Raw genomic sequence first — 12865 nt, 5'->3', positions numbered from 1 at the left:
CGGGGTTCATAGTGCAGTGCGCTAAGGACTGCGTGACCAGTCCACCAGGCTCTTGCGCAGCGGGTAAGAAATCCACAAGTGCAACATCGACCTTTGTACAATGGTCCCCCCGAGACAACTCGGGGATTACGTCAGCAGAAGCATACACTTCTGAGAAATATATCGTTACAAAGTTGGTCTCTCTCACGCTAAAAGTGAACAGGCAAATAAATATTGAAATTTTCTGGCTGACTCAGGGTTCAGGGAACTGAACCACCAGCACTGAGAGCCTCAGTTCAACTCCAGGTTTTAGCCGCCCATGATTAAACCAGGTTCTCAAGTGTAGTGAGATGATGGTCTTAATTCTAGATTTGAAGCTTTCGTGACTGCAATGATTCATATTCTCAGGTTTTTTCGGTAAAGTCACGTAGGTAAAAACATTAAAATTAATGAAAGTAAAATAAAACAAAACAAAATAAAATTCACGACGTTTCGGAGGCAACACAAGTCTCCGTCATCAGGTGGGACCGTCACAGCCGAATTAGCTTCTTGATGCAGCTAATTCGGCTGTGACGGTCCCACCTGATGACGGAGACTTGTGTTGCCTCCGAAACGTCGTGAATTTTATTTTGTTTTGTTTTATTTTACTTTCATTAATTTTAATGTTTTTACCTACGTGACTTTACCGAAAAAACCTGAGAATATGATGGTCTTAGGCCAATTGTTGATGGCTGCACAAATTCTCACATTAAATTAGATTTTGTGATGCATTTGAAATATACACTGGTTTGAGTGCAATTCCACTAACATTTCTCTATAGCAGCGCATGTGGCAAAGTGCAGTACTTCATTTGTGAGAATTTAACACGTCACTTGGAGTGATCTCAGAAGTAGTTTTGTGAGATCTCCATCCCCAAGCCGTTGTCGAACACAGGGGAGGTTGTATCCTCGCGTCGTGATACTACCAGAACAATTTGAATAAACATTGGGAAAAATAATAATACAATTTTGATTCCTTCACGTGGCAAACATCTTGTAGAGGTCTACTACACTTCACTATGAAAAATTGGCCGTACAACTTCACGGTCGAATGTTAAACACTGAACGTGGCTTAGCACGGAAGGCCGCCAGCTCGACCAGCAGATGAAGATAGGAAGTTTTGCAAACGTCGCCATACAGCGCAACTGATGTATTTTTACATTTTCAAGTAAATGCTCGTATTTTTCTCAATAAATAATCTGTTGAGGCTACATTTTTAGCAATTAACTGCAACATGAGCAGACTTGAAAATGCAAACTGGCAAACGTTTATTAGTTTTATATTACATGTTCTGTTAACTTTAGTTCTAGTACATCATGGAAATGACTGCTTAAGGCTAAAACTCTGCTCAAGTTTGTTTGCCTTTTTAACATACAAGAAAAAACTGAAGAGGTAAAGACAGACATTGCACATGATACTTACAGCACTAGGAGGCAAGATCACCCCATTTAAAAGGACACTCAGCCTGCATTTTCCTGCTGGCCAGAAATATTGAAGTCAACCCAAGCTATCGAAAGCATGCGTTGCCCAAAGTTTATTACTGATGATGATGATGATCTTCTTGGTTCTTTCGGTAAAGTCACGTAGAATGGAAATAATAAAATAATAAATAATAAAACATAATAAAATAATTTTATTGTTTTATTTTTTTTTCCATTCTATGTGACTTTACCGAAAGAACCAAGAAGATGAATCCCTGCAGTCACAAAAGCTTTAAATCGAAATTTGATGATGATGATGTAACAAGATGTTTTTGTTATATAGATACCTACATTTGTATAGTCCATTTATTGACAAAATGTGATTTGGGAAACATTTGACGAATTGGCAAGTTCTGTTTACGTGACAACCCTTACTAGTTGGCTGTGTCGGGTGGTGGCGGGTTTTAACGACACATTTATATATTTACGCGATCTACCCCAAAAAACCTCTATTATGGAAAACATTTGACATGTCCTATAAAGGCACAAATAATGATACAAACTAATTAAATTGCAATCCTAATCACGTGCATTCTATTATATACGAAGGGTAAAAAACCACAAAACGATTAAGCACATGCTAAAGCACCCATGTTTGTTTTCAGACAAGCTCCAATTCTAAACATTTAAGCGCTCGCACGGCAGGATTGCTTGGGGGAACAAAAAAAACCAAAACAAAACTGAAAAAAAAGATCGCTAAGTACTGGGCACATTCAGGCATTGGCTCACGACAAACCACTGAGCAAGAGCTTGCTAGTGCACAAGGGCGCATTGAGATGCACCATTATCCCTGGGCCTGTTTAAAATGTACTTGCAGCTCTGTCCAATTTAACCAATCTCTATTTGTTAGCTACTCAGTCCTGTTGTCCCCTAACACAGCCCACGGCTGGCCACAAACCCCCGTGATTGCCGGTGCCTAGGGATTGGCAGACAGCCCAGGTCAATGCTTGCAGCATCACCAACTCAACGTCACTCTTATTACTGGCCGCTAATTCTTTCACCCACCTGGAGTCAAATTTTTCCCGGAAACAATTAAGCTCGACATCAATGTCCAGACAGGCAATCATGGATCGTGTCATTTTATAAGACTGCCTCCTTTGCGAAATTGTGCAGATGTCCAGGATTTGCGGAGGAAAACGGGTCTGTAATTTAAAGTTTTCATTGAAAATAGGACAAAATCATTTGCATATTGAAGGCCCTGATGAGACATTATAGTTGCAAAGCAAATAAAAAAGAGTTTGAATAAACCTTTGATTTAGAAATTAAAACACAGCCAATCAAAGTGCAATCATAATGTGATGTTGAATAAAGTTGGATTTTCAGTAGCGAGGAGCCAAAAAAATCGTGTTTTTGTCCCCTTTATCAATGTAAAATCACAACCAAACGTAAAATAGGAAGCTGCTTTATGTATATAAACTACCCCGACAGTATTAATTACCAACTTGTTCTATGAGACTATGGGCTTAGGGGTTGTGGTTTAATTACAGCACTGACACCGTTGTACTTTATTTTTATGAAAAGTAAGAGTAAACATTTTTTATTTATGCACACACATTACTAAAATTGTTGAGAAACATGCTTTATCTCAAATGGATTATTATTTTTGTGTTAGTGTTTTTTCTAGACTGAATATTGTTTTGACTATACTTTACTTTGTATATATCCGAGATCTCCCTTGCTTAAGAAACTTGAGCCTCAGTGGGCTCTCGCTTGGTTAAAAATAACGGTGATGTGCTGAATGTATAATCATCCCATGTGGTAGGTAAGGCATCTGGCCAACACGCATGGAAATTAATAAATTATGCAAAGTCCCACGCAGTCAACAATTGCCATCATCAATAACGTATTTGGAAGCAAGCTTAATTTCTCACTGAATATTTTCCATGTCTATAGTAGACTGGAGAAGGAGCGTGTCTAGTGGCCACAGCCATAGCAAAACCTAAACTAGATGCGGTGTCCCGGGCGTGAAAATATTTTCTGGAAGCTGACCCGGACAGTCCTGGCTGAAATTTAGTCCAGTGTGACATAATCGGATCAACTCAATCAGACTTCAAACGTGCGTGCATCTGCATGGGCATCTTTCGCAAGGCCGAGCGGTAGTGCACTTACCAACTGTTTCAGAGGATCGTGGTTCAAGAAATACGCGCAGTGTGCTTCACAGCAGACGGTCAAGATCCCGTGCTGTTATTCTAAAGACAGTAGGCCACGTGTGCCGACACTATGGTCCAAAATGTGAACGTTACCCACAAGTTACTTAATTGTTGAAAAACCACGTCAACATCACCCCCTACTGGCAGACAGTATCTGCTAGACCAGGGGTTGGCAACCTGCCGCTCTTTAAGGACTGCTTCGCGACGTTATTTATTAAGGACCCACCGTCTCGTATCCACATTGCATTGCTGCTCCTAAAATATTGAGTTCTTTGACCGAATTCGAAAACAAAGCCTCCTCTTTATTTTGGTTTGCCGACCCCCGTGCTAGAAGAATGGCACGAATACGAAGCGCACCAATGGTCTCGTGGGGAATCGAAAACTCATCCGTGGAGCTCGCAGTTACCATGGGGTCCCTCTCGCCTCCGACGAGCGCCTTGACAGCTCCATCGCGGAGAGACACGGCCCGCACGGCGCTGCTCTCGCTGTCCGCCACGTAGAGGCAGCCACCGCCAGCCTCAGGGGCGAACGAGAGCCCCGAAGGCTGTGCGAAACTGGCCTTGTGCGGGTATGAGTTGTTCCGGTTCTCCTCGTTGCCACTTCCAGCCAATCGCACGCAAGTTCCTGCTTTGTGCTCCTGGCTGCGGAACGGGAAAATGCCAATGAACGATGGCGATGCCAAAACGCACAAAAACAATCAGATGGCACACACAAAGCTCCCCGCTGCCCTGCTCCCCCGCTCGCACCCCATTATAGCCATACGGACAGGGGCAGTTAGTGGGTACCTATTAAGGCTGCCATAATTAACACGTACGATGCAAACGATGAATTAATGTGTCACTGTGAAGTGAATGCATTTACAAATTGATGCGATCGCCTCGTAAAAAAACCTCTTACGAACTAAATCTTTGCGACAAACAACATGGGAGAAGTCATGCTGGGCACAGCAGCCTTGCTTTCAACGAGCCAAAGTGGAGTGACCCACGGGACAGGAAAACGCAAATGGTATCACGTGGATGCGAGAGAAGCTGGCCAAATGAACCAAGTGCGTTCTCCCTTCGCGCCACAAAGTCTGAAGCACAAACACACAACGGTGGTGCACAGATAATCGATCTGGGTGAACAGCCAATCATACATTTCCCGCTGGGGTTTTAGCACACATGGTAATAGGTACGCGCTCATGAACATATGAAGTTGAAAAGAAAACCAACATGAGAATTGAGCCGTGGCAAGAATGAGAGTCCCAAAACGCATCACATTTGGATGGCTGTGCAGTTTGTGCAAACTCTGACATTTTTAGAAGGCTCTTTGCAAGCAGCAGTGATTAAGTTGTCTCGAAACAGCTGTGGGGGTGGCGCGGCAGAGTGGTTAGTACACTTCACCGTCAACGCGAGTTCGACTCGCAGCCACGGCTCACATCAGTGGCGATATATATCTGACCGATTCTTGGGTTCCCCCGTCACCAACCTGCACTGACCAGCGTGATGGAATATGGCCACAACACTTTCAACCGACAGTGTGGGGGAGGCCCTCATCCCTTTGTGGATCAACAAAAGGCTGTACATTACATTATTATTATTATTAAAAGCTGTAAGCAGCCACAACAATGTGGACCACAACAAATTGTAGAGCAACAAGCAGTATGGCCTAGCCATGTGTTAACGTAGCTTAGCCATGCAGGTGTTTGCTGTTTAAATTCTCAAGGGGACCACACGCATAATAAACTGCATTCCCAGCGTGGCGGCGGTGATCGTGATAGATTATTTAGGCATACAGGGCAGTCGGCGCTTCACCACAAACGGCTGCAACGACATTACAGGCCACACAGACACAAAATACGCTTTTTTTCATTTTTTATATACAGCATAAGGCCACCTGCTTCGAAAAGGAATAAAAACACGCAAACGTAAAATCTTATGCCTGCCAGACATTTAAGGAGTGTACATTTTTGCAATGTATCCAAGCATGGGCTGTGACGCTGGGGAAATATGGTCGCATGTAGATCTGCAACTCGGAGCTCTGAATCATCTCCTGTTGAATAGTTTCCCTGTTGCACTCCCAACGGCGCTGTGATGGCCTGGGCAGGTAAAGCATGGATACGTTTCAAAATATATAAAAAATCAATCTGCCTTCATGAAGGTAGATAAAACAATCGTAGGTTATTTCTTAATATTGATATGTATTTATTTGCAATTGCTGAAAACAAACTTTCATTCATATATATTTTGATTAAAGGCCCCAACTCATCGCCACTCAGCGGCGAGGTCGTTCCTTTTCCTATGCTGCCCCCTTAATTTTTTGGAACTCTTTCACCCTGGCCATCCGTGCTTCTGACTCCCCGCCCTCTGTTGCTTCTCCTCCACCAATGACTGTCTCTTCTCTTACAACAATAAATATACTCACCTCCGTGTGCCCCGCGATGTGCATGCTACTGTTTTGTACAGAGTCTTTAGATCAGTGGTTCTTAACCTTTTTGGAGGTACTGAACCCCACCAGTTTCATATGCGCATTCACCGAACCCTTGTTAATTGGAAAAATAAAATATGATTCTTTCAAATTCAAAACATAGGTATATGTTTTACTGGTGCACAATCATATGAGTCGGGTGTGTGTCTCAACCTCCGCCGAACCCCTGAGACTGACTCACCAAACCCCTGGGGTTCGATCGAACCCAGGTTAAGAACCACTGATTTAGATGGTTGCATTTGTCATAAGCATCGCGATCTGTTGACACCACCCCACGTCGTGCCATTCCTAATGGCCTTGCATTGCCACGATCCATCTCGCTCCTTCACTTGGGCTAATTTTAATGCTCCATCTCCACAGTGGTGATCCTATTTGGCATGTTCCCTCCTGTGACTTGCCATTTCATTATCAATAATTTCCTGCAGTTAATTTCCATAGGTTGTAATCATGAACGTGTATTCAGAAAAGCTGAGATAGTTAACATTTTACGTTTTAATTTTTCCACTCCGAGTTTGGGAAAATATCTTCGAATAGTGCTGTGAATAGCTGAATACTCTTGTGATTTGTATTTTGTTAATTTATTCATGCAGTCTCAGTGTAGCTGTCCTATCTTTATGCATGTTACGATACATCTATTGTTGTTTTTAATCAACACATTCGTTTGTGAATGCTTCCACAACTGCGTCAGAATCCACAGAATAAAATGCATTATCATAGTCCACAAAAGCCTTATGTAAACATGATGGTTTTTTGGTGTTTTCTAGACTCTGCTTGATAGTATGTATGCAGTCAATGTTGGACTCAGTAAAGTGAGGAGAAAAAAGTTTAAAATCCCATGCACTTAAATAGAGGTAGCTATTTCCATCATAGCAGGAGAGTTACGCAGTTTCAGCTTAGGCATCTGCCCCATCTCTTAAGGATTCTAACAAAAGAATTGTGGCCACGCTTACCTACTGCGGGGAAGTTTTCCGTCTGAGAGGAAGTATGCCCAGATCTGGTGTGTCCCAGCCATGGCAATGAACAGGACACTGTCGGGTTCGCCATCTGTGGGGGCAGTCATGCATGCAGAAGACGTGGCAAGTAGAGGGGGGGGTGCAAGGATTCGACTCGGGAATCTATTATGTAACACTGCGGGGAACGGTAGTGGCCCATAGTGTCCGTACGGGTGATGTGAACCCATAACATACAACGCATGTATGTTTACCCAGTAGAGTTTGTTATCAATTTGCAACAGGCATTTAAATTATTAGGATAGAAAAAATAAGTTTCGTTTTCTGCAATGGGCTCTTTATTGGTCACGGAGGTAAACTATCCGTTGCTGATACGTCATTAACATTTCTTTTTTACGTGTAAGCACACGTTAAAAAAACGTAAAAGCCAACAAGATTTCAGGAATTTTAAACTAGTGAAGAAAGTTACGAAAGTAAAACATTTAACTCATTTCATTGTTTAAAATAGTTGTTTATCCTCAACGCTAATGACAGTTTGTTGGAGGGGTAATTAGGATTGAGAAATTGCACAACTAATTTACATTTCTGGCCACTTAAAAAAAACACACACACTTTTCCCTCAGGCTAGAACACATTACCATTTGCCAGCATACAATGAAAACAACATGCTAAAGGACGGAGCGACAAATAACATTCCCAATCTGTGCCCAACAATAGGAGCGTAAAGAGGTTACGGCGGAGGTTTTGGCGATGTAGAACGCACCTCCGATTAGCGTGATTGGCTACGCACAGTGCGAAAGACGTTCAACATACATGCATACATACATACACGCGTAGAACGGAGGAGCACGTTGGAAAGAAGGGGCAGGACAAAGGGAGCGTGAGGGAAGCTGAAGCAGTTATGGCTGGATACCAGCTGACAGAAGAGTGGACAGTGAGGACTCGATGCACTTAGGATGGTTGCCACGGTGAACGTGAAGATTTCGTGACCGAGGCCACGTCAACACCACATTGTCCCACCTACAGCGTTGATTAATCCATGCCATTGTCCTTGACAGCATTTAAAATGTTAATGATGATTAAGGGGTTTCTGCTGAGGTTAACTTGTGGTATTTGGTCTAATGCTGGAAGTAAAAAGTCTGAAAATAAGTTTTTGGATTCATTTAAGCAGTGGAATGACATAACCATAATGCAAGTGAACATCAGTGCACATATTTGTACAGCTATTGTGGTAGATGTTTAAAGTGCTTGCTTTTGTTAAGTTTATGTTATGAATTAACTTAAAATATCTGTGTATGGCAGACAGGTATATTATTTAAATGGCTGGCTGCCTGTTTGCAGGAAGAGACACATTGTGTAAATAAATAAATCAGTTGAATGTCGTTAATCTAAACAAATTAAATCGTGTTTGTTACAGTTTAATAAGCATAAGCCGGATCTGTCACTTTACATTTTTGAATAATACTGTTAAGTGAGGAATTCAATTTTTTTGTGCTGACAAATATTCGAAGACTGAATATACGGTTTATTTGGCAACATTTTATCAAAACATTGCATTGAAACGCCTTTAAATTCTCGAACAGTAAGTCCATTAATTAACCAAAAAAATCAAATGACGGCAAAACGAATAACATTACAAAATAACAAGCAATAGGGCGCTTAAAATAGTCCCAGGAATAACATCACATTACAGGCAAGACCCACACACAAGTGCGCAGTGGTACTGGAAAACTTCTTAAACCAAAGCCAGAACAGCTTCGCCCACAAAACAGAGGCTGGGGGTTACCGAAACTGGGGCATTGTTAACACATCAACTTACAGTAACTCCAAAATACAAATAGTTGAGGCTCTTCTTCTACTCACATATCTACCAACGGGGATTTTCTTGGGACGTTTTCGCACTGTATTGTTTTGTTTTAATTGTAAGGCGACGGGTGTTCACGGTGCGGCAAAAAGCTGGAAATAAATAAATACGTAATACTTCCAGTGGAGGTCCAACAAAAAGAAGAGGGCGGGGAAAAAAAGGCCGCAGCACCAGCGGCGCGGGGCAATCATGAAACAAGGAATGCTGCCACAAGTTGCCTTCATAGCAGGCAGCAGCACGAGCAAAGTTTACGAGCGCAAGGCGGCTACGCAGTTTCTATACTGGTGCAGCCAGTGCTGCGACTAAGGCAATCAACTGTGTATGGATACGTGACAACAACAAAAACAATCACTCAACTACCTTCATTTGTAGGTGCAGTTCGAAATGTGTAATTTTGTAATGAATAAATTCAATATCGCGGATTTCCATACTTTTTAAGCGTTGCCTTTTTATCAGAGCTAAGAAGCATTTTGGGCCACGAAAGAAATATACCCATACGCATAAGCGCAGGTGTAAGATTTCCCCCATTATTTAATGAGAACATTAAACCAATAAAGCTGTGACCTTTCTGGGATTACGGAGGCCTGCTTAAGGCCAGAGTCTTCATAAATTAGCAAAAGTGCAGGCGTCTTTCAAAAATGTTTTGTTTATTTTTTAAGTAAAGTACCCTGGGCAGATTTCTGAATTGTTGAGGGGGCGCATGCAATGCCATTGGGTACTGAACCAGCAGGTTTTTTGGAAGCCTCATTCCAATCCAGGCGAAGGGAAGTGAAGTAAGAGTTTCTGCTCAATCTAGAGGGAGACCCTTCTCTCATTTGACAAACTTGAAATGAAGAAAAACTCATTAAATTAATCACTAACACTGCAGTGCAAAAGACAGAGGGCTCACAGTTTGGGTGAATGACTTCTTGCTCAGTGGAGAGTGCAGAAAGACTGACTTAAAATTTGATACGGCACTTTAAACTGCGCTGTATAACTATTACTAAACTATACATTTCGATCAAGCTCTCTGTTGTAAAATGGTGCCATTGCTTAAATGTTAGCCTGTGATATATATGTTACAAAGCAGGATTAATGATGTCGTAATTTTTTTTTTTTGCACTACCAACGCAGCTCCTTAATCGTTCATTTGAAATCTTCAGTCATGTCCCATGGTCAAAGTTCCTTCACAAAAGATGCATTTTAATAAGCAATCTTAATACGTGGCTGGACTTGATTTCAAATCAAGATTGATTTCACAAGCTGATAAGTGCACAAAACACGTGTAATGTCGCAAGACGGCCAAAATTTCATGCACCAAGCCCAGCAGTGAAATGGTACATGTTGATGTGATTGTCAGGAAGGTCACTCAGAGATCAGGTGAGCAAATTAAAAACATGCAAACGTAGTTCCGCCTTTATTTTTTGCCAACTGTAGCCAACTGTCATCGACAGGCATTTTAAAACCAATTTTCGTGACAAATGAAGATTACTTTGGCGGACATCATGCGAAGAGAGTATGTCCAATTTTCCTTGGTTCCCATCGTTAATTAAAATAATAACAAACATGTCAGTTTCCTCTGTTTTGAACAGAATCAATATTGTATGTTATGAAATATTAACATCATGAGACAGAAACGTAAAATATGTCTTTATTTTTGGTAATTTATATTCCCTGCACGTTGCAGCTAATAAATATATATATGATTCTTCAATTAAGATGAGGAAGGGTTGATATTATTTTAAATGTCAATTACTTTACTCAAGTCACATACTTACTGCCTTATTCATTATTCATCATCAAGGCAAAATGTTGACTTTGGGCTGGACGGAAATAACTGCGTACTAAAAAGAATGGCATTAGTTAAAGCTATTATTATTGTCGAAGTGTGTGCTTTGCATGGAACAGACCTGCAATGCTGCCAAGGACCAGGTCCCAGGGGGAGCTGATTGGCTGCTTTAGACCAGGAAGGCCGCCCTCCTTGTCCGTGCCTTGCGACCCCGTGCCGACGAGTGTACTCACTCTCTTCTGTGTCATATCCACCTGTCGTAAGAGCCGTGGGCATGCAGTGACCAAGACAGTTCCGACAAAGAGAAATCCATGAGTTTCATATGATTGCATTATGTAAATACACGTACAGCCTTTCCGTTAAGCCACGCCGTGCGGGTTGTGGGGATTATTTGACTATCCTTTGTCACGATGGTCAGTGCGTGTTGGTGAAGGAGGGGAGCGTGGATGTGAGAGCATAGCAGCACAGCACGACTGATTTTGCTATGTTTATAAATGGGAAGGAAAAACCGGAGGACCCAGAGAAAAATCTACATGACCACAGAGAGAGAGACATGCAAACTCCAAAAATACAGGCATCAGGGTCGGGATCGAACCAACGACCTCCTGTATACCAGGCGAGGTAGTTAACATCTCGCCACCGCGGCCACCAAACGTAGCTCACAACAAATGTATGCGTATGGGAGGGGCTTACGAGCCGGACGAGGTGGTTGTTCGTGTCGGCCACAAAGATGTGCTGACCCCGTACACAAACTCCCTGGGGCGAGTTGAAGCGAGCCTCCGAAAATTCTCCATCCACACAGCCCGGCTCGGGATCTGGGGTGGGACCAGGTGGGTGGAGCGCAGTGGTGGTAGCATCAGGACAAGCGTAACGTAAATCCAGGCATCATTAAGCGGGGTAGCGCACGGGAAACATAGCACGCAGGCTCTCACACCCATTTAAGATGTTGGTTCAGCGCAAGTGCAAGCAAGACAAATGAAGGCATCATTGAACACAAGTGGAAAATAAAGTGAGCGATTTTTTCAATTCCATAATTAAAATCCTGAAAACTAACTCCGAGCAGCATTGCTCCTGTTGGGAAAAGGAACGCATAAAAAATGGGAAAAGTTCATTCGAACACTCTTTGTGTTGTGGGGTTTGTAGCAACAATAACAAATGCAGCTACGTTCATTGTGAAGGTACATACATAAAGCATTGGCTGCATGTCCATGGTAAGAAGAAACTATTTATCTGTAAGTGCTCTGATGTTGTATGCCGGAATGCCCCACATGGGTCTGCCAAAACCTTCAACAAAAATCCGTCATCACAGAGAAATGTCCCATCAGACTTTGCATTACACCATGTTCTTTTTTTACACTCTGCTAAATATACATGCATGTCCACAGGCACAATCTCACTTTCAATGCAATAACCTTTTGGACACGTAATCCTTCTAACATGATAAATGTACTGCAGAGTGCTTTTGTACACTTGTACCTAAGACTCTGGTCATCCGAATACGTGAGGTACAACCTTAGGTTCCACGTCGTTTGGGACCCAATATCTCAAGCATTGACCCTGCTTTCATATACAAATGCCCATTTGAAAGAGAGACAGCCAAAGAAAAACAAATAGCTTTTGTCTTGTAGCTACATACCTAGACTGGGTGTCCCAAGTTGTCATATATGACTTTTAAGTGTTGTTGATAAGATTGTTTTTTTTATATAGCCAAGAAAACCATTATGGTACACTAGTAGATATGTCACTACGACATCAATCGAATATAACTTAAAAATGTATCAATTCAGTGATGTCACTAGAACCCGCTTCAATTTAAGGTTTTCTCATTAAAGCAGACTCAAATTCACGTCTTCAAACATGGGACACGCTGCTCCTTGGTTCTTTCGGTAAAGTCACGTAGAAAGAAATTAAATTACTTTGCCGAAAGAACCAAAGAGTACTTCCTGCAGTCACAAAAGCATTGGGAACACACTGCTTAGACCCATATCTACCACATCTGCATATTATGGAGCTGCATCTTCCATTACATTTCCACAACTCGCATTCACAACTTGCCTCCACAGCTCAACGAGCAGCAAAATTAAATGTGCACTTCCAATAATTTTATACAAAGTCCTCCAAAAAAAACCTAATCATTTTTCCACAGAACTGCTGCAATGGGTAAAATGT

The 12865-nt window shown here is 42.0% G+C and overlaps 1 protein-coding gene across 2 annotated transcripts in view; it reads right to left on the bottom strand.

Annotated features, from left to right (window-relative positions):
* Positions 1-12865, bottom strand: part of NHLRC2 (NHL repeat containing 2) — a 43051-nt gene that overhangs the window by 13368 nt on the left and 16818 nt on the right. For both annotated transcript variants that reach the window (XM_078593039.1, XM_078593040.1), the window contains exons 5-8: positions 11390-11511; positions 10818-10950; positions 7065-7158; positions 4055-4289 (exon numbers count right to left, since the gene is read on the bottom strand). In XM_078593039.1, the coding sequence (XP_078449165.1) occupies positions 4055-4289; positions 7065-7158; positions 10818-10950; positions 11390-11511 (584 nt within the window). The remainder of the gene's footprint in view (positions 1-4054; positions 4290-7064; positions 7159-10817; positions 10951-11389; positions 11512-12865) is intronic.

Source organism: Lampetra planeri, chromosome 4, assembly GCF_965212315.1.
Source record: "Lampetra planeri chromosome 4, kcLamPlan1.2.h2, whole genome shotgun sequence".
NCBI lineage: Eukaryota > Metazoa > Chordata > Hyperoartia > Petromyzontiformes > Petromyzontidae > Lampetra > Lampetra planeri.
This window is presented reverse-complemented; position numbering and strand designations above follow the sequence as displayed.